Raw genomic sequence first — 27,818 nt, 5'->3', positions numbered from 1 at the left:
CGGCATAGCTTGTATTTTCTAAGCGGGATTTGCTTCTATGTTTGAAGTTAACACAGATGTGCATAATTCTAATATAAATCGAAATAATTTAGATTTTGTTTCACATTAGATCCATACACATTTGATACAAACCAGGAAATGCATCTTATTACGGTATCTGTCCATTGATTACATTATAGGTGAACATGGATCCACCTAAGATCAGAAATGTCGCAGTGGTGATCACACAGACGCCATCAAACCAGCGGCTGGCGTCCATCCACGTCACTGGCGGTCGAGACTCCACTTGAGAGTCTTCCTTAACACCACTCTGTTTTTCACCTATTTTAACAACATCATTCGTTTCAGGAATATTACTTTCTTTGTCAATGTTGTTCACAGTTGAGTTTTTGCTAGTACAAAATAACGTTTGCTTACATTTTTTTCTACAATTTACCAGAGCCTGTAAAAGGGAAGGAACCGGCTTTCCAGATGTCGCATTTGACGACAGTTTCAGAGTGACGAGGTTGCACAAACAAGTGACGCCGCTGATGAACATAGCGAACACGAGGAAGTAACACAGGGAGGCGATCCCGTCCCCGTTTGATGGTAACTTCTCTCCGACCATTGATATGAACAAGGTCACTGACAACAGAATTGTCAGAGAGTACGAAATACGCTCACCGGACTCGACAGGAATGTAGAAAACGAAAATATTCATGCACGTAAGGGCGACAACCGGGAGAACAATCGTTATTGTCACAAAAGCCGGTTGTCTTCGCAATCTTAGCTCAAATGAAATAAGGGATTTAGTTCCGTAAGATTTGTCGAGTGTACGCATGCGAATCAAACCCCATGAGGAACTAGGCTCATAGCCAGGCAGGATGGCCATTTCCCCTTTCTGCACGGAAACCAGTTTCACGTGGTCCGCTGTATAGCCCATGACAATCAATGTGACCGCACACCAGTGCTCGTCCCACGGATATGACGTCATAACTAACGGGCAATTGGTCGCTATAAGGTCTCCTGAAAAGTCAATTATATTATATTTATATGTGTATGTATAAGTACTGAACTATACTCGTATATTAGCAATAATTGAAAACAATTATGAATGTTAATGATAAAATGTCCCAATGCGTAGTTCAATGATATTACTTCTAAAATGCGTATCGCTAAATCTACGCCAAACCGAACGAGTTACGGCGTGTGATAACCTATCGAATCAACATCTTTCAGACATAAGTAAATTAAAAAACAACAACAACATAAGTCTCTTTGATGCTTTTCGATGAAAAATTGAGTTTTATTAGTGAAATAACAACAATGAAAATATCGATATGATGTTTTCACTGCAAACTAAAGAGTGAAAATATCAACATTTGGAACTACTTTTTGAATCAAGGGTCGTTACTTTCTCTCAATCAAAACTAAACTCATCACTTTCATGGTTTACGTAATGAAAGTATTATCTGCAATGTTTGCCAAAAAACTTGGCTATTGCTCTTTGTAAATTTAGATGCCTCAATTTTAATTTACCTATAGAAAAGGGTCGTTTCAATGGCATTGAAAGAGGAAAAAGACTTTGTACACTGTGTGATAGACAATAAATAGGAGACGAATTTCATTATATTTTTAATTGTAATCACTTTATTAATGAAAGACGTAAATACATGTATGTTGATCATAACTTCTAAAAGCGTTTGGAAATAAACATAGCTTACCGTTCATTACACAAATTGTGATCCTGTTTTTCAAACATTTTCTTGAACTTGAAGCTGAATGCCCAAACATGTGCTTTCGTACAAAACAAATTACAGATGAAAACAACTGCTCGAACATAAATTCGAATAAATTTCATCATTAAGTATCTTTTTTAAACTGTTTGACATTGTAGTTCGAAATGCCATAAAATTCAAAAATTTCAAGTTTTTAATACATGTGTTGTATTTCATATCATAAAGGCAAAAAATGACATTCGTAAAAACGTGTACTCCAAATTATACATTTACAACTTTATCGTTCAACACTACTTGCTCGTTTTCTACTGTATATGATAACTCTTTTGTTACATTTTTCCTATTTTGCTGCTCAATTGATCGAAGTTGAATCGTATGCTGCGCACCACTTAAAGCATATAGAGGCAATGAAACATTTTTGTTATAAGGCTTTCCTCATGTTTTGCAGCTCACTTATACCAGTGTAGTATAACATGTTATTTTAAACATTTAATATCATATCTCAATAGAAATAATGTGGAACCTTTTTTTCCATATCTTGTAGCTTAACTGAACTACTAGTATTCTGTTTTTTTTTTTGGGATATGTACCAGATTGTACATCATACATACATATAGTTTCATTGTAAAAAATATTTTATACAAAAGTATTTTATTTCATGTATTGGAATCAAAACTTACCTATGTTCATATAACATATTTATTAAGCATATAATATAATATCTAAACAGTTCGTACAGCATAAAATGAAACATGTCTAGTGTTCGTTTCTAATTTAAAGTAACACTGAAACAGCCTTGCTACAAATGTGTTGTTGTTCTTGTTGTTGTTGATTTATTTAGCATAATAAAATATAATGTATATACACAATACATAATTAATGCTGCCTTAATCCGTCCAACGTTTTCGGTTTTCATTTCGTTTTCGTATCGAAAAACCTTAATAGTAGTTGGATTGTTTTTGTTGTTTTTTTTATTTTAATTTTGTGTTGTTCTCTTATAAATAAAACTTGTTTAAATGCAAGTTTTTTATGCTTTCTTATTATATTTTAAGTCTACAATTACTAAGGGAACAAAAAGGTTTAAGTTAAATAATAAAATTATTTACCTTTTTTAATCACAACTTATGCATGCGAATCTAATGCAAACTAATCTGCATTATATAGTCCGCATTCATGCGAAATATATCACTGGTTATATAATGAAACACAACTCATAATTTAACCAAGAGCAGGGATCAGGCAATACTTTCGCCTTTGTAACAATGTTATGAGAAAATATGTATATTAGAGCGCGATAAAAAAACATATGTTGACCAATGTGGTTTTGATCTATGTATCATTATATGCAATTCTGTTAAATGATCGCTCCATAAACGACGTCTATAAAACAGATATGCAGTTTTTTCTACATATCAAACATGCTCATTTCATGAATTGAGCATGTTGATATGTTGTTCCTAAATTGAATCTGTATTAAAAAAAAATATGTATGACTGTGTAATTGTGTACATGTGTATGTATGTGTGATTATATAGGTATCTTAGTGATACTTGTCATCGTTTATAACTTGAACTGTAGCTTTACAAAACCAGTTATTTTTCTATTTTCACTTTTTTCATTGATTTCATTTTTTTTTTTAATTATGTCTGAAAAGTATCGAATTTTTGGAAAACATCTTTTTTTCACTCCGATATATTACCAAGCCTATCCTGGAAACAAGACTGGACAGGTCACTCATTCTTTAGTGGACTCAAATCAAATAAAGAAGGCGTTGCCTATCTTGTAAACAAACAATCAAACCTTGAATGTTCAAATTTTAAAGAGTTAATAGTAGGTCGTTTAATAACACTCGATATAAAAGTAAATAACGAAGATGTGATTCTTGTTAATGTTTATCGCCCAAATGATAACAATAATTTTGTATTTAACACCATTGAAAATTCTGTAGCTAGCAATAGTGAAAAAATATAATAATAGGCGTTGACTTCAACACTGTCCTTAATCCTTTAATTGATAAACGAAATGGTAGATCAGATACGAATTAAAAATGTCAAAATGTACTTAACAAACTTATGTCTAATTTCAACATGGTCGATATTTGGCGCGAAAATAACCCAAATTTGCACCAATACACCTGGCATTCCAATACAAAACCAATCATTTATTCTCGTTTGGACTATTTTCTTATTTCTGAATATTTACGTAACACTATACCTAAATGTAATATTAAACCAGGATTTAAAACAGACCACTCTTCTGTAGTACTTTCCCTTAACACACTTGACCAAAAACGAGGGCATGGTTACTTTAAAATAAATAACATCATTATAAATCAAATATCAAAATCAAATTAAGACTGCTATAAGAATCAAAGTGCTGAAACTAGGACTAGGGCTTCATTCAGGGGAATGTTGACAACCATGTTCTAAGCATTGAAAAAATCGGCTCACATCACAAGGGGTCACTGTTTAATGGGCTAGCTTAAACTTTAGACTAAAACTGCTTGCAAGCTGCAAAGGAAATTTGAAAAAATTAGTTAAGTGTGTGTAGAGTAAGGGGTGTGTGTGTGGGGGGGGGGGGGGGGGGGGGCTAAAGTGTTAAATCAGATAAAGTCATAGTTCTTTTGAATTTCTCAAAGTCGTTAAATCAGACTTGTACAAATTAATTTACGTGGTTGGCACACATACTTCCTTATTTTGATCAAATCCTTTGATATCAAAGGACTGTTATTTGCAGTTTCAGAGAAGATTTTCAATGATGTAATTATATACTATATAGAAAACCTGTCACCTCTTTTTCAGGAGAGCTTTAAACCATAGGGCCATACTTTGTAAAAGACATCTACATTGTACACCTATGTCAGACTGCATACACAGTGCTATTAGGAAGTAGTTTTTATTTAAAAAGTGAAGAATTATTTTGTCCCTTTTAATTTGTGCTTGGTATTCAATTCATATAACATGTTACCATGATAACTTAGTGCTGTTGATAAAAATTAGGCACTGCCTTCTGTCTAATGCTATTCATATTACTGCTGCAGACTTTTGTACATAGCAAAGCAAGTTGAGTAGACTAAGATGAGATGAATATCGTTTTTAAAGTATGAAATATTGAAATGTCTTTTAAATACTTTGACCATCAAATTTCATAACATGATGTCAGCAGTTCATCACACTGCTAGTGAGAAAGGAATACCAAACATAATTTTATTCTTTATTTTATACCCATCATCAATCCACATGCAATACATATCACAAAATACTTTAACCCATATTCCGCTCCAGTGCAATACGGCCATATACCACTCTTGTGACGTCACGTCATAACAAGTATGTTGCGCAATATTAAATTGAAGTATAAAAACCAATGAGTGCATCCTTAAAATAAAAGTTATTATGCAAAGATGTGGCTTCTAAGTGATCTAATCAGTAATGTATATAATAAAAGGGTTATTAGTACTGCGTTTTGAACCGGATATGGCGGAATGTCATATTTGATTCTGGTAGTTTTTTTTGTAGATTTGGATTTTACTCGGCTTGTGCCTTGTGAAATCCGAATCTGCAAAAACTACTTGAGTCGAATACAACCCCCTGGATCAGAACGCAGTACTTATAACCCTATTATGTACAAAACCTGTTACCCCGTGGTCAGAGCATCTTTAACCCACAGGTCCATTGTAACTTTGAACAATCATTGTAGAAGACAACTACATACATGTACAAGATGCTTAAGGAAGTAGTTTGGAAAAAATAAGAACTATTTTATCCGTCCTAATTTGTATGCATTAGATAACTCAATAAATGCAGCAGTCGGCCATTCTTGTATTGTCCTCTGTCACTGTCCTGATAGCTCCCTATCTCAATAGATGCAAAAGGTTGTAGGTTCATGATTCTCCTGGTCCAATATGACATACAGAAAAAAGATGTTGAATTTAGAATCAAGAAGCTTTCTTTTCAGGCACTCCAAATTGAATAGTACTGTAACATTTGGAGTGCCAAGAATTTGTTGGATTCCTAGGCAACAGGTATCTGGTGTTGCAGTACATTTGGCAAATACTTTTCACCCGTCCTTGTAAATCTAATAAAGCTTTCATTTTGCAAAAGTAAGTCATATTTCAAGACTGGAGCAAAAAACTCACAATACCAAAAGGGGTTTTAAAGACTTACGAGATCATTCTCACATCACCTATACCATTAGTTCTTATCTACAAACTTAAGTAAACATAATAATTGATGTTTTACATAAATATTGCAATGAATAAAACATATTGCAATAAGTGCCAATAACATAGCAATCAAGTATGATCACTACAGGCCTAAACATGAGATTTCAACATTTTCCTGATAAACAATAAATAATTTTACTTAACAATTTTCTCATTTTTTACACAAGCTAAAAAAATGGTCTCTTTTTCAATACTTCACATATTTCATGGCTTTCATCATTCAAACTAACATTTCGCTTGTTATTTCAATATTCAATGATTGTGTAAACATTCATAAATGATGGTTAAAATTAACTTTCATGCTAATCATGCCTACCAAAAGCACCTGACTGACCAATCAGTATCCAATTTTGGCACGGCTTATTGGTGGTTCATTGAAATCAACCATGACCTCCCACAATCTGCACTGATCAACTGTAGTTAATGAATTGTTTCAATTGTTCTTATTTTCATAAACCTAGAAAACAACTGCAGTGAATAAAATTTATTCCACATCACTGAGAGAAAGTTTAGAAAAATGAACGAAGCCGAGTTACATCTAGTAGGATATCAAATCCTACAAATGTATTCATCATTTTATATAACCGTATTTAGTAAATGTTAAATTTTGGAAAGTTTAAAAAGTTTCATTTTTTTATATATCAAAGAACATTTGTGTGTATAATTTTGATGATACGCCCGAGCGTATTGGCGTATGCCTTGGCATATATAGCAACAATCGACACATGTATACGAGCCTTTCAGTTTAAGATAATCAACATAATTATACCAACGAATAAATATCTTTTTAAATGCAAATTATCCAATTCTAGTTTATGCAACTTGCGTTCCAGCTTTGAGGAAACAATAAACCACATGTTCTGGGGGTGTTCTATCATACAAGACCAGTGGAATGAATTGAAACGCTTTCTTCACTCAAAAAATATTAGAATTGAACTAAATTTAAAAAATGTTTTATTAGGAATAAACGTTGAAAGAAACTATAGCTGCATTAACTTCATAGTTATACTTCTAAAATACTACATGTTCTGTTAAAAAAACAGAGAAACAATTCCTTACTTCCGATATTTTGAAAAATACTTATATATTCGAATCAACCAAGCATGGTCTTCACACTTTATCTGGAAAACGAATCGGACTTATCTGTTACAGTGAGTGGCGATTGAATATCCATGTTTCTTAAAACAAACTTTAAAACTTGGAAAACTGTTTTTAATTCCAATGTGTATACACATTTGTTTTATTTTCACGTTCGACCTTTTCTGTACACATGCTCCAAATTTCATTGCTTTAATTTAAAAAATAAGAAAGTATGTCAAAAGGTCTCAAAAAAGGTCATCGAAGTACAAAATAAATACAAAAAATTCAAAACTGTACACATCGTCCAAATTCCATTGCTGTAGCTTCAAAAATAAGAAAGTAGGTCAAAGAGTCACATACAAGGTCATCCAAAGACAACATTGATATTTGTTTTCAAATCCGTACACATGGTCCAAATTACATTGCTTAAGCGTCAAAAATAATAAAGTAGGTCAAAAGGTCATAATCAATGTCATTCAAGCACAACATATATATTTGTTTTCAAAACTGTACACATGGTCCAAAGTTCATTGTTGTAGCTTTAAAAATAAGAAAGTAGGTAAAAAAGGATAGGGCAGGATTTGGCCCCAAGGGCATAATTTCAGCTGTCTTGGAAGAGGGCCATCATATGCTGTTCCACAACAAATATCAAAGGTATGAGCCTTGTGGTATGAAATAAGAAAAAATTGAAACATTATCTCATATAAATCTCTAGGAAACTTGTGATTCCTTGGACAGGGACAGTTTTGACCCGGGGGCATAATATGAACAATCTTGGTAGAGAACCACTAAATGATGCCTTATTCAAAATATCAATGGTCTGGGCTTAGCGGTTTCAGACAAAAAGATGTTCAAATATTATATAAGTATACCAAACTTGTGAACCCAAACTTGTCAGTGGCCAGTAATGACCCTAGGGCCTTTGGCCAATATAGCTACAAATAATCATTGGCCAATAGAGCTAAAAATCAAATAACTCCTTTAAACAGTAATTTTGATCTCTTTTTAAATAACAAGAGTTAAACATAAAACGAAATGCACAAGCTAAAGCAAGGTGTCTCTCTTTTCTCTCATAAGCTCTTTTGGCTTTTGGCCAGTAGAGCTAAAAACTCATCGAGAACTATTTCTTCACGAGCTGGAAATTGAAACGACAGCTACGTCAGCAGCTATCAAAACTTTGCGAGAAGAGCGTCCCATGGCTAGCAGCGTAGAAAGCACTCTTTTAAAGAGGGGGGGATTTAGGAAAGAAATAATTAAAATACCTATAAAACTCCGAAAATAAGCATAAAAGAAACAGGCAATTTGTTAATTGCAGTGTAAGATCGTATTTAATTTTACTCGTGATCATGGAAAAACAACATTTTAATTTTAAAATTTTCTATGATACTCGTGAAATAAAAAAGTAATTTAAACTGAAATAAAAAATAATCCTCTATATCTTTCACGTGTATACGGGACGAATTGATGGCACGTGCGGAAGCCTTTTACGACGTTTGCCGTGTTACTGGACATTCAGCGGACCCGAGAACCTGCCCCTCACAAACGTGAATGATACTGATGTTTTTCGAATAAACTTATATCTGTCAGATGTTATTAAGAATTGAGTCAAACTTGATATACTGATTCATACATATTGCTTACAAGATCGTGCGTAGTCGATAACTGACGTCAACGTCATAACGTCGCCATTTTAAGATATTTAAATAGTTTGGTTATAAAATTGGTGTCTTATGCACAAGTCAATTGTAACTTTGCCCGCCCCCCCCCCCCACCCCCACCCCCAAGGTCCGGGGAATAGCGGGGACTTTGTCTTTCGATTACTCCCGCACTGCGGGAACAAACTGCTGATAAAATCCCCGCCAAATGCCTGCGCACCCCGGGATAACTAGGTAAGGCCAATGCCCCGCTATTTTCGGCGTGAAAACAAACCTCCGCGTTCACTCGGCACTGCTGGGCCACATGGAAAAACACGACCCGTATCCCCCGCTTTCACTGTTATACCCCCGGACCTCGGGGACCGTGGTTACAATTGACTGGTTTATTATTTTAACTGTGCCCTTCCAAAAACCTCACCTCACATCACACTATGTATGTTATGCAAGAAAATTACAGGTTTCCTACCCAGAGCTATAGAGACTTGTCCTGTGTAAGTATGGACGGTGTAGGCCCTGTCTATGTCCTTGTATAACATCCCCCTGGTGGCCGGGTTTTCCAGTACCACATCCGGGCGCCATACGCTGGTCGCCGGACGGAACACCTGGACACCAAGAAAGAAGAATAAGTAACAAAAAACAAACAAGACAGCCATGATGACCCTATCTCGCCTACCTGAGTAAAGGATTTATATTTTAAAATTATGCATTAACATTTTGTGAAACGTAAGCCATGTCAGCTGTGGTGATAGGCTTTTCTACCATCTGACATGGCTTTTCCATTGCTGTGGTTTCAAAGGTAAGGGAGTAAATCAAAAGGTTTCGTCAAGATCATTCACGGACATCAAACATTGTTTGCAATACGATAAATAGTATCTAGATTTCAAAGTTTTAGCATCCAAACTAAGACAAGAGTTAATAGGTGGTGGTGGTGGTGGTCAAGGTCATACAAGGACGGTGTTGATATTCATTTCCAAAAGGTCCTAATCTAGGTAATTCAAGCAAGAAAACAATTGCAAAACAGTCCATATGGTTTAATATACAGTGTTGTAGCTTTGTAGGCCACTGTGACTTTGACCAGATGACCCCGGAAACAATCAGCGGTCATCTACTAGACACACACACAACCTTCATGTCAAGTTTGAGGCTCATGCCTGCAAGGATTGTCAAGTTATCACTAGGGCAAGCTTTTCGCATTCAAGGTCAATGTGACCTTTGACTTGATGACCTCAAACTCAATAGGGGTAATCTACTGGTCACGCACAATGTTCATGTCAGGTTTGAGGGCCATGGGTTCAGGCATTGTATAGATAACATGGGATAAGGAACGTTTTTCGCATTTAAGACCTTGACCTTTGACCTGATGACCTCAAAATCAATAGGATTCATTTAGTGGCCACGACCAACCTCCAAGAAGGGTTTGAGGGTCGTAGGTCGAAGCATTTGTCGAATTATCACTCGCACAAGGTTTTTGCATTCAATGTCACAGTAACCTTGACCTTTGAGCCGATGACTTCAAAAGCAAAACGGGTCATTTACTTGACACACCCAACTTCCGAGTCAAGTTTAAGGACCATATATCTAGGCATTGTCGAGGTATAACTCGGACAAGCTTTTCCCGTTAAATGTCACAGTGACCTTGACCTTTGAGCCTCATGGCGTCAAAACCATAAGGCTTATCTACTAGTCACGCCCAACCTCCAAGTCAAGTTTTATTACCATAAGTCCAGTTATCACTCGAACAAGCTTTGGTCTTTCCGACCGACATTCCGAACTACCGAAAAGTGTTCTCAATGCTGTGATGTCATTTCTGTAGTTTAACAATAAGAATGAAGTTGAAAAAGTCAACCAAGGATAGACAATTACAAAACTGTACACATTGTTCAATTGCAAATGCTGTCTTAAAAATAGGACTGTATGTCAACATATCCTGGTAAATGTAATCAAAGTCAAAATATGTTTGCAAAGCTGTAAACTATCATTCCTTTGGACTTAGATTTTGGATAAGTTTTCCCTTACTCAAGTAAATGAAAAACAGGTGACCCCTAGGTCATTTTTCCTCTTTTCACAATTGAATTACCTTATAAGGAGGAATCTGAAAAAGGACATACCTAAGAAAAGTAAGAAACATTCTGATACATTTTGAAAATGGCCAAGTGGTTAAGAATGAGATGTTTGAAGCAGCTATGTGAAGTTAGCTAAACATACGACATTGGACATTGGACATTCAAAATCGAATGTTGTGCTGGCACGACATTGGACATTGGACATTCAAAAGTGAAAGTCGTGCTAGCACGACATTGGACATTGGACATTCAAAATCGAATGCTGTACTGGCACGACATTGGACATTGGACATTCAAAAGTGAATGTTGTGCTGGCACGACATTGGACATTGGACATTCAAAAGTGAAAGTCGTTCTAGCACGACATTGGACATTGGACATTCAAAATCGAATGTTGTGCTGGTACGACATTGGACATTCAAAAGTGAAAGTCGTGCTAGCACGACATTGGACATTGGACATTCAAAATCGAATGTTGTGCTGGCACGACATTGGACATTGGACATTCAAAAGAGAAAGTCGTGCTAGCACGACATTGGACATTGGACATTCATAATCGAATGTTGTGCTGGCACGACATTGGACATTGGACATTCAAAAGTGCATGTTCTGCTGGCACGACATTGGACATTGGACATTCAAAATCGAATGTTGTGCTGGCACGACATTGGACATTGGACATTCAAAAGTGAAAGTCGTGCTAGCACGACATTGGACATTGGACATTCAAAATCGAATGTTGTGCTGGCACGACATTGGACATTGGACATTCAAAAGTAAAAGTCGTGCTAGCACGACATTGGACATTGGACATTCAAAATCGAATGTTTTGCTGGCACGACATTGGACATTGGACATTCAAAAGTGAAAGTCGTGCTAGCACGACATTGGACATTGGACATTCAAAATCGAATGTTGTACTGGCACGACATTGGACATTGGACATTCAAAAGTGAAAGTCGTGCTAGCACGACATTGGACATTGGACATTCAAAATCGAATGTTGTACTGGCAAGACATTGGACATTGGACATTCAAAAGTGAAAGTCGTGCTGGCACGACATTGGACATTGGACATTCAAAAGTGAAAGTCGTGCTAGCACGACATTGGACATTGGACATTCAAAATCGAATGTTGTGCTGGCACGACATTGGACATTGGACATTCAAAAGTGAAAGTCGTGCTAGCATGACATTGGACATTGGACATTCAAAAGTGAATGTTGTGCTGGCACGACATTGGACATTGTACATTCAAAAGTGAAAGTCGTGCTAGCAGTTAGCACATTCAAATCAATGTACGACATGTTTTATGAATGAATGTTTTTTTTACCGACTTTAAATTAATTTTGATGGCATGCAATATTCGGATTTTTTGTTTGTTTGAGATATTGTCTTGAAATTATTTGAAAAGGGTCAGAGATCACAAAGCAATGAACCATTATAAAATTTATTAACACAAAGAGTGCATTGTCATGACGATTCCATCGCAATATTTGAAACTTAAGCATGATTCAGATATATAAGATGTCACATATGCAGAGAAAGATTCAAATGAATATACTTATGAATGGTCCTGGATTATATGTAGACAAACAGTGATAATGCTTTCAAAATGGCATATTTTTAATAAGCTTAATTGTTTACACACCACTGCTACACATCTAGTACCAATTATAAAGGAAGTGAAGATAATTATATCCACAGTATATAATGACATATGGAAAATATAGACATGCATTGATGATTCCTACAAGTATAAATGTAATCGTCCGTACATCTTTTTTATCTGGTTTTACGTAAACACAAAAAAATATTGTCAATGAGTCGATAAAGTAACCTATTCCTGCCTGTCGACTTGTTTTTTTATCGACTCAGTTAGTCGAACATGCTACGTCGTCTTCATTTTGTAAAGTTTATATGAAATAATTGTGTTCGATAAACCTTTTTGATATTTATAAGTCGACAGAATTACACAAAGCGTTTTATAATCAATCGCATCGACATTAAAGAATTTAAAATGACGTCTTCATCACATACGACATAAGTTCTTATAGGTTTTACAGAATATACAATTAATACATGTAAAATGTGACACCAGAGCCATTGGAAATGGCATCTTGGGCAGAACTGACAATGGTTAAAGGGTTGAAAGGAAACAAAGCGCAAATAATTATATAAACCCAACAAATGTGCACTTCAGTATGTGTTTATCTACAGAGCTTTAGAATAATTGTATTACATTAATGAATGTGTCTGCATTTACATGGGAATATGTATGTATATCAATCGAAAGGATTGTTTTAATACAACTCTCAATAACAATTGATGTGACTTAAGGCAACATACACACAGCTAAACTTGTCAATGCATAAACCATTGGCGATAATGCTACATTTTGATGCATGGGGATCCCATATAATTTTGGTATTATTTTAAAGGTTACTCCTGACAGATAATGAATGAGTAAAAATGACCTATGTCCAACAATTATTATTTGTATACTGGTTGTCGTTTCATTATATTTTTTCTCTTAATATTTACCACTTCCAATGGATGCCTAAATAATATTTGGTCACTATGAATAGACAGATATACGTTATTATAAACCATATTTAAAAAAATAAAAGCCAAGTTGAATGTCGTTATTTAACACAATAATTTGAATGGACAAATTAGAATTGCAGCCTTATCACCAGTCCAAGATTTCGGATATATATATTTCTGCCACCTCAGAACAGTAGATTCAAACATTTGTCCATGCGTGAAATTCTTATCTTCCCAACGGGCAAAGATAAACAAGTACCCGTATGGAACTCTTTTTTTATTGCCTTCACTTTGCTGCATCCAGAACTATTTAAAGAACGATTTGACTATTAACATAATCTGAATCACTGCGCGAATATCTATGACAACCAGGAATTGTCATATATCTATGCGCACATTATTTTCACTACGCACAAAAAAGTTCCAGCGATAAAATACATTTTTACATTATTTTGTTTAACTGCGGTGAGAGATAAAAACATCTACCATAGTCGCTCGTGTAAGATAGGTTCATACCAACCCTCGCACAGGGTGTTCTGCGGAAACAGGTAAACCTCGTTTCCGCAAAAGAGCCTACGCTCGGGTTGGGCTGAACCCATCTTACACTCTCGGCCATGGAAGATACTAATAGGCTACATAATGTGATTCTTGAGAAAAAAAATAAACTTGAAAGCTTCTACACTTGACAAAAAATAGCGTGAGACGGTGTCCAAGTGTGCAGGTCGTGTGGTAATGGACCTAGCTGTCCGACCAGCCCGTCATACCACACGTATCCAAAGGTTTCTGATTGAAGTACTGCACAATAGTGCGTCTCTCTGTACATCGTGACTCCTGCAAGTTGATACACGACTTTCATTTTTGAATGTCCAATGTCCAATGTCGTGCTAGCAAAACATTCGATTTTGAATGTCCAATGTCCAATGTCGTGCTAGCACGACTTTCACTTTTGAATGTCCAATGTCCAATGTCGTGCCAGCACAACATTCGATTTTGAATGTCCAATGTCCAATGTCGTGCTAGCACGACTTTCACTTTTGAATGTCCAATGTCCAATGTCGTGCCAGCACAACATTCGATTTTGAATGTCCAATGTCCAATGTCGTGCCAGCACAACATTCGAATTTGAGTGTCCAATGTCCAATGTCGTGCTAGCACGACTTTCACTTTTGAATGTCCAATGTCCAATGTCGTGCTAGCATAACATTCGATTATGAATGTCCAATGTCCAATGTCGTGCTAGCACGACTTTCACTTTTGAATGTCCAATGTCCAATGTCGTGCCAGCAAAACATTCGATTTTGAATGTCCAATGTCCAATGTCGTGCTAGCACGACTTTCACTTTTGAATGTCCAATGTCCAATGTCGTGCCAGCACAACATTCGATTTTGAATGTCCAATGTCCAATGTCGTGCTAGCACGACTTTCACTTTTGAATGTCCAATGTCCAATGTCGTGCCAGCACAACATTCGATTTTGAATGTCCAATGTCCAATGTCGTGCCAGCACAACATTCGATTTTGAGTGTCCAATGTCCAATGTCGTGCTAGCACGACTTTCACTTTTGAATGTCCAATGTCCAATGTCGTGCCAGCATAACATTCGATTATGACTGTCCAATGTCCAATGTCGTGCTAGCACGACTTTCACTTTTGAATGTCCAATGTCCAATGTCGTGCCAGCAAAACATTCGATTTTGAATGTCCAATGTCCAATGTCCTGCTAGCACGACTTTCACTTTTGAATGTCCAATGTCCAATGTCGTGCCAGCACAACATTCGATTTTGAATGTCCAATGTCCAATGTCGTGCTAGCACGAATTTCACTTTTGAATGTCAAATGTCCAATGTCGTGCCAGCATAACATTCGATTATGACTGTCCAATGTCCAATGTCGTGCTAGCACGACTTTCACTTTTGAATGTCCAATGTCCAATGTCGTGCCAGCAAAACATTCGATTTTGAATGTCCAATGTCCAATGTCCTGCTAGCACGACTTTCACTTTTGAATGTCCAATGTCCAATGTCGTGCCAGCACAACATTCGATTTTGAATGTCCAATGTCCAATGTCGTGCTAGCACGACTTTCACTTTTGAATGTCCAATGTCCAATGTCGTGCCAGCACAACATTCGATTTTGAATTTCCAATGTCGTGCTAGCACGACTTTCACTTTTGAATGTCCAATGTCCAATGTCGTGCCAGCAGAACATTCACTTTTGAATGTCCAATGTCCAATGTCGTGCCAGCACAACATTCGATTTTGAATTTCCAATGTCGTGCTAGCACGACTTTCACTTTTGAATGTCCAATGTCCAATGTCGTGCCAGCAGAACATTCACTTTTGAATGTCCAATGTCCAATGTCGTGCCAGCACATCATTCGATTATGAATGTCCAATGTCCAATGTCGTGCTAGCACGACTTTCACTCTTGAATGTCCAATGTCCAATGTCGTGCCAGCACAACATTTGATTTTGAATGTCCAATGTCCAATGTCGTGCTAGCACGACTTTCACTTTTGAATGTCCAATGTCCAATGTCGTGCCAGCACAACATTCGATTTTGAATGTCCAATGTCCAATGTCGTGCTAGCAGGACTTTCACTTTTGAATGTCCAATGTCCAATGTCGTGCCAGTACAACATTCGATTTTGAATGTCCAATGTCCAATGTCGTGCTAGCACGACTTTCACTTTTGAATGTCCAATGTCCAATGTTGTGCCTGTACAACATTCGATTTTGAATGTCCAATGTCCAATGTCGTGCTAGCACGACTTTCACTTTTGAATGTCCAATGCCGTGCCAGCAAAACATTCGATTTTAAATGCCCAATGTCCAATGTCGTGCTAGCACGACTTTCACTTTTGAATGTCCAATGTCCAATGTCGTGCCAGCACAACATTCGATTTTGAATGTCCAATGTCCAATGTCGTGCTAGCACGACTTTCACTTTTGAATGACCAATGTCCAATGTCGTGCCAGCACAACATTCGATTTTGAATGTCCAATGTCCAATGTCGTGCTAGCACGACTTTCACTTTTGAATGTCCAATGTCCAATGTCGTGCCAGCACAACATTCGATTATGAATGTCCAATGTCCAATGTCGTGCTAGCACGACTTTCACTTTTGAATGTCCAATGTCCAATGTCGTGCCAGCACAACATTCAATTTTGAATGTCCAATGTCCAATGTCGTGCTAGCACGACTTTCACTTTTGAATGTCCAATGTCCAATGTCGTGCCAGCACAACATTCGATTTTGAATGTCCAATGTCCAATGTCCAATGTCGTGCTAGCACGACTTTCACTTTTGAATGTCCAATGTCCAATGTCGTACCAGCACAACATTCGATTTTGAATGTCCAATGTCCAATGTCCAATGTCGTGCTAGCACGACTTTCACTTTTGAATGTCCAATGTCCAATGTCGTACCAGCACAACATTCGATTTTGAATGTCCAATGTCGTGCTAGCACGACTTTCACTTTTGAATGTCCAATGTCCAATGTCGTGCCAGCACAACATTCGATTTTGAATGTCCAATGTCCAATGTCGTATGTTTAGCTAACTTCACACAGCTAAAAACACAGCTATTGTTGACTGCGTATAACTGACTAATCACACTAAATCACCATGAGCACATCGTGAGCTGAAAAAACAACAAATAAACGGAAAATAAACGCCATGCCAGCTACTTTTGCATATCCATTTGATCTTTCTCAATGCAAGACCTATAACCAAATCTTTTTCATTTTTTAATAATTTTTGAGTATTTAAAAGGTTTAATATTTAGATGAGCGGCCACGCAGTATTATTCTGTATTGTCATCGGGTCAAATTAAACTTTTCAGTTTTACAACTTACGACAAAATATTTTTACCAGAAAAAAAGCTCGCAAGTATTTCACGAGTCAACGAAATGAGCATTGATAGCTGCAAAGCCCATTTCTAACATTAAATAATTATACTTATCCCGTACCACACGCGTGTCGTTGTAGTGGTCGGGCTCCCAGGCGAGACGCTGGTCAGTCCAGGTCAGAAAGATCACACTCACCATCTCAAGAGTCTCCTCAACCTCACGTAGGCTCTTGATGTTCCTGAAGATACAGAGGTAAGATTTACACACGGTCGCCATCCACTGGGCCTTTTACCTCAAGATTCTTTTCTCACCCCAAAACACAGTTATCTGCCCCTCGTAAAATCCGGATGTTAAACAGTAAATAACGCACATGTTTTGGTAATAATGTTTTTGACTGAATGAAATGGTCCAAGTTACCATTCCTAGTTGAGAGAATATAGACAAATTAGAAAATGAAGAGTTTGAATTCTACTTTCCATTTCATTTTGTTGTGTTGTAACCGAACGTGAACATCTAGATAGTTAAACTAACAACGGTATTAGGCCCATTGTCCGGAAAACGACTACCGCGATATGGGACTGACATTGATCAATAACTGTGTCAAAACAGAAAACCACACACGTGTCACCAAAAAATGACGAGCATGACCTTGACAGTTGTACAAAAGTCAATATCAACAAAATGAACTGCTTATTCTCAAAACTTTAGCAAGCTATAGTCTCCAAAAAAGTGTTATCAAGCCCCTGTCATGGATGGAATGGTAAGCAAAATATCAGTTTTGCTATCTCTGATTTATCAAACATAACTATGCAGCGTTTATACGACGAGATTTACCCTCGGGGGCAAATGTGTCCCCTTGGGCAAATTTACCGCAGGGAAATTATGTACATAAAAACGCAAAACAAACGAGGGTAAATTATTGCGCTCAGGAAAAACAAAGACAAATGTAAAATATAAATTTAATTTGGCCGAAATAATGGGCTGCTAGATTGTAAATGAAATTAACATAGATATAAAGTTTTGTCAAAAGCAGCCAAAAATCCTCAATGCAAGGATACACTACATCAGAAAGCATAATAAAGTGAAAAAACATAATATAATATTCAATATCCTTAAATAAAACAGGGAAGAAAAGGGGTAACTATGTAAGCAAAGATAAAAGTGAGAACTTGTTCGACAAAAAGAAATAAAAGAATCGGGCGGGAGGGAGGGAGAAAACACACGTCCGAACCGGATTAAAACTACAAAACAAGTGAGAAAGGCGCCAAAATAAAGAAGGGCGGACAATTAAACATTCGGCGCTGAGAAAGAGTTCCCTCCCTTGATAATTATTAAATTTTCTCAAAATTAGTTAAATTATTGCGCTCAGGAAAAACAAAGACAAATGTAAAATATAAATTTAATTTGACCGAAATAATGGGCTGCTAGATTGTAAATGAAATTAACATAGATATAAAGTTTTGTCAAAAGCAGCCAAAAATCCTCCCAAAAAACGGCCAAAACCTGAACTTAAATACCAGAATCTAAGTTAGGAAGCAAAAGCGACAAGCCGTGCCACGTCAGTCATGCTAGAAAATGAAAATCTAAGGTAGCGTAGGTAACAGTCGGATTTCCAGTTATCAAACAATTGAATAAGTTCGGCCGGCACACCGCATTTAAAATAGAAGGAAGCTCCTCCGCGTCTGAAGGAGTGCATGGTGTATTCGTGAGCGGGAGCAATCGGAAGTTGCGTCATAATACGTCGAGCCATACGATCAACGCAGCTCGCGTCAAGTGGGATCACCTCCCCAACGGAAACTGTACCAAACAACGGTTCTGAGGGTGCCAAGGGAACTAACCTACACATGTTTTGAAACGCTTTTACTGGACATAAAGAAGAAGAGTCATTTTTACACAACGGAATAACTACGTTGTTGTCCCGGATTGATTAGTTTTAGCATACTTAAGTAAAACAACAATGCCAAAATCTGTCACTGACACATCGTTTCTACACAGGTATTTAGACTTATCAAACTTAACACTAGAATCAGGAACTATGTTTGATTTCCTGCACATCATGTAAAATGCAAACAAAAATAAGCACCATATCGTAGCATGAAATGGAATAGCAAAATCTAGAACATCATAAATTTGCCTCAAAATATCTGGCGTTATGGGCGGAGCCTGCTTTGGGGAATGAAATAGTAACTTTCCTAGCCCTCTGTAAGTGAGTTGCAAAGAAATGTTGGAAATATCAGGGAAAACTTCTCCTCGCAAGACATGGTAAATACGAGCCCCGTTAATATAGTTTTTAATACTTTGGAGAGCTTTCATGCTACGGCTTAAAAATTGGGCATATAAACAAAGTGTTTCAATATTTACAGGACAGTCTTGCAATGAATAAAATACACAAAATAACAGTATTGAGCGAATTTGAGTCTTTAAGTTCTTGTAGGTCCCGTGCGAATAAGCAGACCGTTGGGTATGATACTATTGTTACTATGATCCTTCATCTGTTAAAAGAAGAAACGCATCTTAAAAGCACGGCTTATTTATACAAATTTTAACAAACTAAGAGGTACCAAGGACATTTAAACCATTATAAGTCCGTGGAGGTATTAAGAAATAAAAATAAAGATAAATGTCGAAATGATCAAAAGTTTATGAAATAAACACTATTGCGAACACTTAGGCACATTAAATGTAGAATTACCAATATATGCATTCAAATGATCAAATGGGTTATACACAGGTTAACAAAATTTACTCAAAAACAAAACCCATGTCGAATTTTTTGTTAATAATAGTGTATTGACCAATCAATGAATATCACGAAAGTATAACAATATGTTCACCAATCGTTTTCTAAGATAAACATTGAATCATCCACATTTATCTCCGTATATCCATTCAGAAGCGCCTCGTGCGCAAATAATTCTGCGTAAGAACGATCTAAATGCCAGCGACTGAGTAAGTCTGCAAGTATGTTGCTGGCCGAGGACAGATGCACTGCTCGAAGCTCGAACTCGCGAGAGCATGCCAAGTATGCTACCTCGCGAAGGCATTTCTGTAAGATTGGATCCTTGGTTCTCCCCGAATTCAAAACAGAGCAAACTGCTTGATTGTCACAAAATATGGATATTTTCATCCCCTGCCATTTCACAGACCACAACTTTAAAGCGACTACAACACTGATGCACTCAAACTGAGGTATATTTGAGCACGCTTCAAGCACACATTTGGGAAACGTTTTATGAAAGAATTCACCACACTGATTGATAGCTCCACATCCAGAAAGACAAGCATCTGATGAGAACACTTGATCAACAGTAGACCATTGACTGGTTTTAATCATGGACACACCATTATAGATATGAACAAAACTTATCCACCACTTGATATATTTCCTAAATTCATTACCCAACTTCACTTTTTGATCATAAGAAGTGACTGCATATCCCTTTTTGAGGCCGATCTCTTCTTCATCCATCTTGGAAGTAGAGAACGAATTTCCTCCAAGCGCTCCGGAGTAATCCGTAACTCCAAACGATCTGAATCCAGAAGTACACCGAGAAAAACAATGATGGGCGAGGGTTCACATGCCTTCTTAACGTTCTCCTGCACACCAACACGGTGCAACGTATCCGACAAAGCACGGAAAGAGTGATGCGCACGAGAGGGTACGTCAGCACCACCGAAATCATCTAAATAATTTACACACAGTACATTTTGCAAAGATACAATATAACAGATCATGGATGTCACTCGCTGACATATAAAAGCTGCAGAACGTAATCCAATCGGATGTGCACAGTCTATGTAAATCTTACCGCGCCAACTTACAGATAGAAGATGAATATCACAGGGGTCAACGCGAATCTGGCGATATGCACGTGATAAGTCTGTTTTAAACATCAAAGCACCAGGGGCCATGATTACGAACAGTCTCAAGTCCAAGTCTAGACTCAGACTCAGAAAAGCATTTTTATAAAGGAACAAAATTTCATACTTAATCCAATTCTTTTACAAAAAAATATGTAAATACTTTTAAAACATTAAAATAGTAATCTGTTTCAGCAAATTTTACCATCAATGCTCCAATAGAAGGAAAATGAAAATGATATGAAGTTTTGCCAAAACGAGTCTTGAGTCTGAACTCAGACTTGAGACTGTTCGTAATCACTGCCCCAGGGACTTAAAACAAGAGATGTTTGTCAAACATTATGCCCCCCCCCCCCCCCCCTGAGCGCCATGTTGTCAGCATTATATGGACAATTGAATGAAATATGCATGGACCGAAATGACAGCTGATTTGTCGCTAACATTGTATGCCGTTGAGGCAGTTTTAAGATTATGACCATTCAAAGTTTGAGGATAGAGTGTGTTATGACCATGACCTTTGACTCTATGACCTCAAAATCCATAGTAGTCATCAGCTGATCACAAAAAATCTAAATGTTAAGTTTGAGGGCCATGGATGCAGGCATTGACAAGTTATCACACAGACAAGCATTTTTCGTTCAAGGTCACTGTAACCTTGACCTTTGATCCAATGACCCCTTAAATCATAAGGGGTCATCTACAGGTCGGACACAACTCCAAGTCAAGTTTGAAGGCCATGGGTGCAGGCATTGTCCAATTATCACTTGAAACCTTTTCGCATTCAAGGTCACTGTGAACCTGACCTTTGCCCCAATGACTCCTAAAATCAATAAGGGTTATCTCCTGGTCAGGCCCAACTTGCATGTCAAGTTTGATGATCATAGATTCAGGCATTGTTGAGATATCACTGGGAGAAGATTTTTTTAACTTTTTTGCGTTAAAGTTTACCATAGGTCCAGGAATTGTCGAGTTTGCTTTCAAGGTCACTGTGACCTTGACCTCTGACCCCTTAAATCAATAGGGGTCATCTACTGGTCAGGCCCAACCTCCAAGTCAAGTTTGAGGGCCATGGGCGCAGGCATTGTTGAGTTATCACTCGGGCAACCTTTTATCGTTCAAAGTCATTGTTACCTTGACCTTTGGCCCAATGACCCCTAAAATCAATAGGGACCATCTACTGGGCAGGCCCAACCTCCAATTCAAGTTTGATGGCCGTGGGTGCAGGCAATGTCGAGTCATCACTTTGACAACCTTTTACCATTCAAGGTCACTGTGACCTTGACCTTTGGCCCGATGACCCCCAAAAACAATAGGGGTCATCTACTGGTCAGGCCCAACCTCCAAGTCAAGTTCGATGGCCATAGGTGTAGGCATTGTCGAGTAATGACACGGACAATCTTTTACCATTCAAGGTCACTGTGACCTTGACCTTTGGCCCGATGAACCCCCCCCCCCCCCCCCCCAAAAAATAGGAGTCATCTACTGGTCAGGCCCAACCTCCAAGTCAAGTTTGAGGGACATGGATGTAGGCATTGTCGAGTTATCACATGGACAACCTTTTACCATTCAAAGTCACTGTGACCTTGACCTTTGGCCCGATGACCCCCCAAAACAACAGGTTTCATCTACTGGTCAGGCCCAACCTCCATGTCAATTATGAGGGCCATGGGTGCAGGCATTGTTGAGTTATCACTCGGACAACCTTTTACCATTCAATGTCACTATGACCTTGATCTTTGACCCGATGAGCCCCAAAAACAATAGCGGTCAGCTACTGGTCAGGCCCAACCTCCAAGTCAAGAATGAGGGCCAAGGGTGCAGGCATTGTCGAGTTATCACTCGGACATCCTTTTACCATTCAAAGTCACTGTGACCTTGACCTTTGGCCCGATGACCCCCAAAAACAATAGGGGTCATCTACTGGTCAGGCCCAACCTCCAAGTCAAGTTCGATGGCCATAGGTGTAGGCATTGTCGAGTAATGACACGGACAATCTTTTACCATTCAAGGTCACTGTGACCTTGACCTTTGGCCCGATGACCCCCCCCCCAAAATAGGAGTCATCTACTGGTCAGGCCCAACCTCCAAGTCAAGTTTGAGGGACATGGATGTAGGCATTGTCGAGTTATCACATGGACAACCTTTTACCATTCAAAGTCACTGTGACCTTGACCTTTGGCCCGATGACACCCCAAAACAACAGGTTTCATCTACTGGTCAGGCCCAACCTCCATGTCAATTATGAGGGCCATGGGTGCAGGCATTGTTGAGTTATCACTCGGACAACCTTTTACCATTCAATGTCACTATGACCTTGATCTTTGACCCGATGAGCCCCAAAAACAATAGCGGTCAGCTACTGGTCAGGCCCAACCTCCAAGTCAAGAATGAGGGCCAAGGGTGCAGGCATTGTCGAGTTATCACTCGGACATCCTTTTACCATTCAAAGTCACTGTGACCTTGACCTTTGGCCCGATGACCCCCAAAAACAAAAGTGGTCATCTAATGGTCAGGCCCAACTTCCATATCAAGTTTGATGACCATAGGTCTAGGCATTGTTGAGTTATCACTCGGACAAGCTTAAAATTATTTTACCATTAAAGGTCACTGTGACCTTGACCTTTGACCCCATGTCAAGTTTGATGACCATACGTCCAGGAATTGTTGAGTTATCACTCGGACAAGCTTTGGTCTACCGACCGACCGACCGACCGACCGACCGACCGACATACTGACATGCCTGTGCAAAGCAATATACCCCTCTTCTTCGAAGGGGGGCATAATGATATCCACTAAGGAATCAACGGTTGGAAATGTAAGTTTTATGTCCTCTCCTAATTACATGTTTTTTAATATTCCACTGTTTACTGAAGTAAATTCTGGCCAGCTCAAATCAACAATCACTCTGCGGCTCGATTCATCTTTCTCAACAGTATTCAACGGCGAAAAAGCCAAGTCACAGCAAAGAGGATTCTTTTGAAATGGACCAACCATAGCAAAATGGCCTAATTCAGTGTAAATGAATTTATCACCATCCAGCGGGAAATTGGTAGCTCCTTTATGATTTACACTGTCCGATACTGGTGAAATGTCCTTACAATATCCAATAGGAAACCCATATTCAAGAAAATCACATATTTCATAATCATGATAATCTATTAGAACTGACCGCAAAAAGGAAATATTCCAGTTTGTCTTCAACGGTATCCTAACACCCTTGTAATTCGGTACACCTGAATTAAACACAATATCATGAAGCTTTAAAATATCTTGAAATTTATGGTTCACTGAACAATTGATATCGCCACGAACATTAAGATCACAATGAGAATGCATAGACGAACATGATCTCTCAGGAACGAACGACGAAGACGTCGGAGACATACAATCGCTAGACGCAATGCGATTTGACTGTTCAACACACATATAATCCGGATATGACGAAAACGTATCTGATGAAGCTGAGGACGGTTCACAACCCTGAACACGAAATGGATTATGACATAGCTCAATACATTCAGTTCTTGATGTTTGATGAAACGGTAGTCAGGCTTGTTTATGGGGACATGACGCAGAGCTCTCTGGATGGTCTCGTAGTTCCCGATCCTTCAAAAAGCACGTGGCGCAAACGTGCTTTACTGTGCGTAACTCCGAACCTATCCGCGCAGAGTGTGGGGATGTCTTGGAGCACTCGCCCTTTTGGAACTTAGAGCAAAACCATGTGCGTTTACCTGGCGTTACATTTGAGGTTGATGATGATCCAGCCGTTGTTCGAAGACTAGCACTGGTACTACTTCGATCTAACAGGAGATTTAAGCTCTCTATGTCCGAAAAACTGTCATTCCAAGATCTATTGCCACGTTCTATATCAATAAGCACCTCTTGGTGAATGTTCAAAATACATGTCCACTGATACACATGAGCAAAACACATTAGAGATTTCAAATGTACCACTCTACGCTTGATTTCCGCGAGCCCGTGGTGAATAAATGTGAGATTATCGCACAATAGCCGGCTACAAACTGGGTCATAGAGAGATCATTATATTCAATTTCTGATTGTTTGCAAAGTTGACTCGGAACAAAGGACTGAGGCCAAAGTTGAGTTTTTTTTAACTTGAATGTCTGCACATTTATTGACTTTACCAGACTTAATTTTCTGAGAACTTTGCGAATAATGGATACCTTCTAAGGAATCGCTGATCTCTGTAGGCATTTTTATATCCGCCTTCCGGTTAAGCACATCAGAAGCTCGCAGATCATGAATTGTGTCGGGGCCTCTCGGGCCAAACTGTGGGAAGGCTGACTTGCTGCTATCTGCTATGTCGACGTCATCAAGTTGGCGTCGTATCTCCTCGATCTCTTTACGCAGTCTTCGAGTCTCAGCCGACTGACGACGGTCTTCAACCAGCTGTTGAAGCCGCGCATGCTCACGCAAAAGTTCATCACGTAAATTAACATCAGGAGAGGGTTTCTTTGGCGTCAGCTTTTGTAAGTCTGATTTCAAACGCACCTCTTCATTTTCAAGACCAACCAGCTGATCTTGAATGCTTGCAGTATGCTTTGATACTTTTTTCTTTGGGACGAGCCCCAGTATCCGCCATTTTTGGCAACGAACAAAGAAAACACACGTCAGAACCTGATTAAAACTACAGAACAAGTGAGAAAGGCGCCAAAATAAAGAAGGGCGGACAATTAAACATTCGGCGCTGAGAAAGAGTTCCCTCCCTTGATAATTATTAAATTTTCTCAAAATTAGTCAAATTAATCTCGGGGACAATTTTGGCCTTAGTCTGGTGGTTGAGTTAATCCCCCTCCCCTGTTTGTATTTTATGGCATAATAAATAAATGCAAAAAGATTGCCCCCGGTAAGTATTCGATTAATAGAATACATGTATAATAAATTATAATAAATGAAATACATTATTATAAATACAAACGTATTTATTATATCAAACTTTTTCTTCGGCAGACCGTTTCTAAAAAGGACTAAATTATAGAAATGCCATGTTTATGTCTGATTCAATTTCTTTGTTGTTGAGGTAAATAATACTAGTATTTAGTATTCTTTGACGTTATGCGTATCAAAATGAAGTGCTAATCTTTCAAAATATGTAATTAAAAGCAATCGCACTCCTATTTAAGCTGATACTTTAAGGTTATCAACTTTTAGCATTTGGTTTTTATTTTGTTTTCAAATGAAGCAGTTCAAAAGTTTTCTGACAGTCGTATACTATTTCTTTGGAATGTTCCGGTTTAATATAAACATCAAGTTTTTTGTGTGTGTATAACACATCTGTAATTGAAATATTCCAGCAATCCATACGTTTATTTCTTAGTTTGTTTTTATGATAAAGGTTTATTTGAATAATGTAGGTTTTTTTCGCATCTAAATCATAAGAAAAACACTTAATATTTTCTCTTGAATTAAAAAAAACGCTCTCTGATTTCTGTATTTAAACAGGAAATGACGTCATTTACACATTTACCGGGTGTGACGTCATTTTTTTATGTAGGCCGCAGGCCAATGGACTTAAGTACCGCAAATCGAAATCAGGTATCTTCAGAACTATTTTTTGATATGACATGTTAAAATAATTGATTCGTCGGAGTTACAAAATGGGATATAATTTTTTTATGGTGTACTGTAATGCGGTTTGAAAAGACGCGAATTTGAAGATCAATTTATTTAAATACCTTCATAAGATTGCAACGTTAATGTAAATTAAAAAATCAAGCCGAAGAATCTTATTGAATATCGGTTATAGTTTGGGGCCACTCAAACGATTTTTGGAGTCGATTTTTATTGCCTATTGACAGAATTGTAAAAAGGCAAAATCACCCTTGTCTTGCCTACAGCCTTTTAACGCTTTCGGTGCTATCTCAGCAAACGCCATAGTCAGAGTGACGGCTTTTTAAACGGATATGAGAGATGTAATAACATTATCATTTCTAGCTTAAGTCTTATGTATTTATCATAACGTCAACGGTATTAAAAAAGTCAGTTTTGCCAGCGTAAGTTTGCGGGACGCGAACGACGACGAGACCTTGGACATTAAAAGGCAATGTATTAACCACTGGGAAGCAAACATTGTTATTTCTACAAAAATGTTTATAATACTAACGTCATCATACAAGCTCTGGAAGTCTCTGCTCTGTTTAATAAAGACAACCACGCCTTTCATTCATTATATAGAATAACTAACTGATCCTAATTGAACGGAATAATTGACACTCACTTTGGTCCCAGGTCCACACTGACCAGGGTTGGCTGTGACTGGTCGAGTGTGCCGCGAATCTCCTTGTTGTACACATTCGGCGCGAACAAGTCGTCCAGCAGCCTCTGTACGTCCGCCAGCATCGCGCACGTGACCACAGATATGTGCACTACCACCAAGACGAGAATACCGAGCAGCATGACTTCCGACAGACCAGTCTTGAAGTGCTTTAAGACACCCAAGTATCAGACAAGTTCAGTTTGATATATATATTTATATTGTAACCACCCATTTCACACCGTAAACATGTTTTCAATCCAACAGAACTACGCGTGTTCAATTATGTCATGGATGATTATATCACAATTACTTTATAAATATAACATCCGAGAAAATAATTATGCAGTAAATAACAATTACGCAAATTAATGATTTATGTCGTTGTGACAAAGCAACAAGTCACCAGGGAATCCGACCGACCACTTAATAATCTAGAATAGAAACTATTGAATATTGAACTATCCTCATAAACTAAACAAAACAATATTTGCATTTCGATCGTATCGCACTTTTTTAAAAGCTTTATAAAATGGTTTGC

General features: G+C 37.9%; 1 protein-coding gene across 1 annotated transcript; it reads right to left on the bottom strand.

The window, feature by feature from the left end:
* Positions 1-35: 35 nt before the first annotated feature.
* On the bottom strand, positions 36-27,473 carry LOC128229379 (neuronal acetylcholine receptor subunit beta-4-like). The gene is made up of 4 exons (XM_052941265.1): positions 27,242-27,473; positions 17,263-17,380; positions 9,145-9,280; positions 36-1,005 (listed from the first exon to the last, which is right to left on the bottom strand). Exons 1-4 carry the CDS (start codon positions 27,418-27,420, stop codon positions 149-151), a joined length of 1,290 nt encoding a protein of 429 aa, XP_052797225.1. The 5' UTR covers positions 27,421-27,473; the 3' UTR covers positions 36-148.
* Positions 27,474-27,818: the final 345 nt, after the last annotated feature.

Source organism: Mya arenaria, chromosome 3 (genome assembly GCF_026914265.1).
Source record: "Mya arenaria isolate MELC-2E11 chromosome 3, ASM2691426v1".
In the NCBI taxonomy this organism is placed as follows: Eukaryota; Metazoa; Mollusca; class Bivalvia; order Myida; family Myidae; genus Mya; species Mya arenaria.
Note: the sequence above shows the minus strand (reverse complement) of the source record. Positions and strands in the feature narration are given on the sequence as shown.

What these genes read in the sequence shown, in the direction of transcription:
- LOC128229379 (XM_052941265.1), bottom strand. Translation starts at nt 27,420, where the DNA reads ATGCTGCTCGGTATTCTCGTCTTGGTGGTAGTGCACATATCTGTGGTC. An exon ending in AGTGTGGACCTGGGACCAAA is followed by an intron (nt 17,381 to 27,241) that starts GTGAGTGTCAAT and finishes CTGTATCTTCAG; the next exon opens with GAACATCAAGAGCCTACGTG. An exon ending in ACTACAACGACACGCGTGTG is followed by an intron (nt 9,281 to 17,262) that starts GTACGGGATAAG and finishes CTTGGTGTCCAG; the next exon opens with GTGTTCCGTCCGGCGACCAG.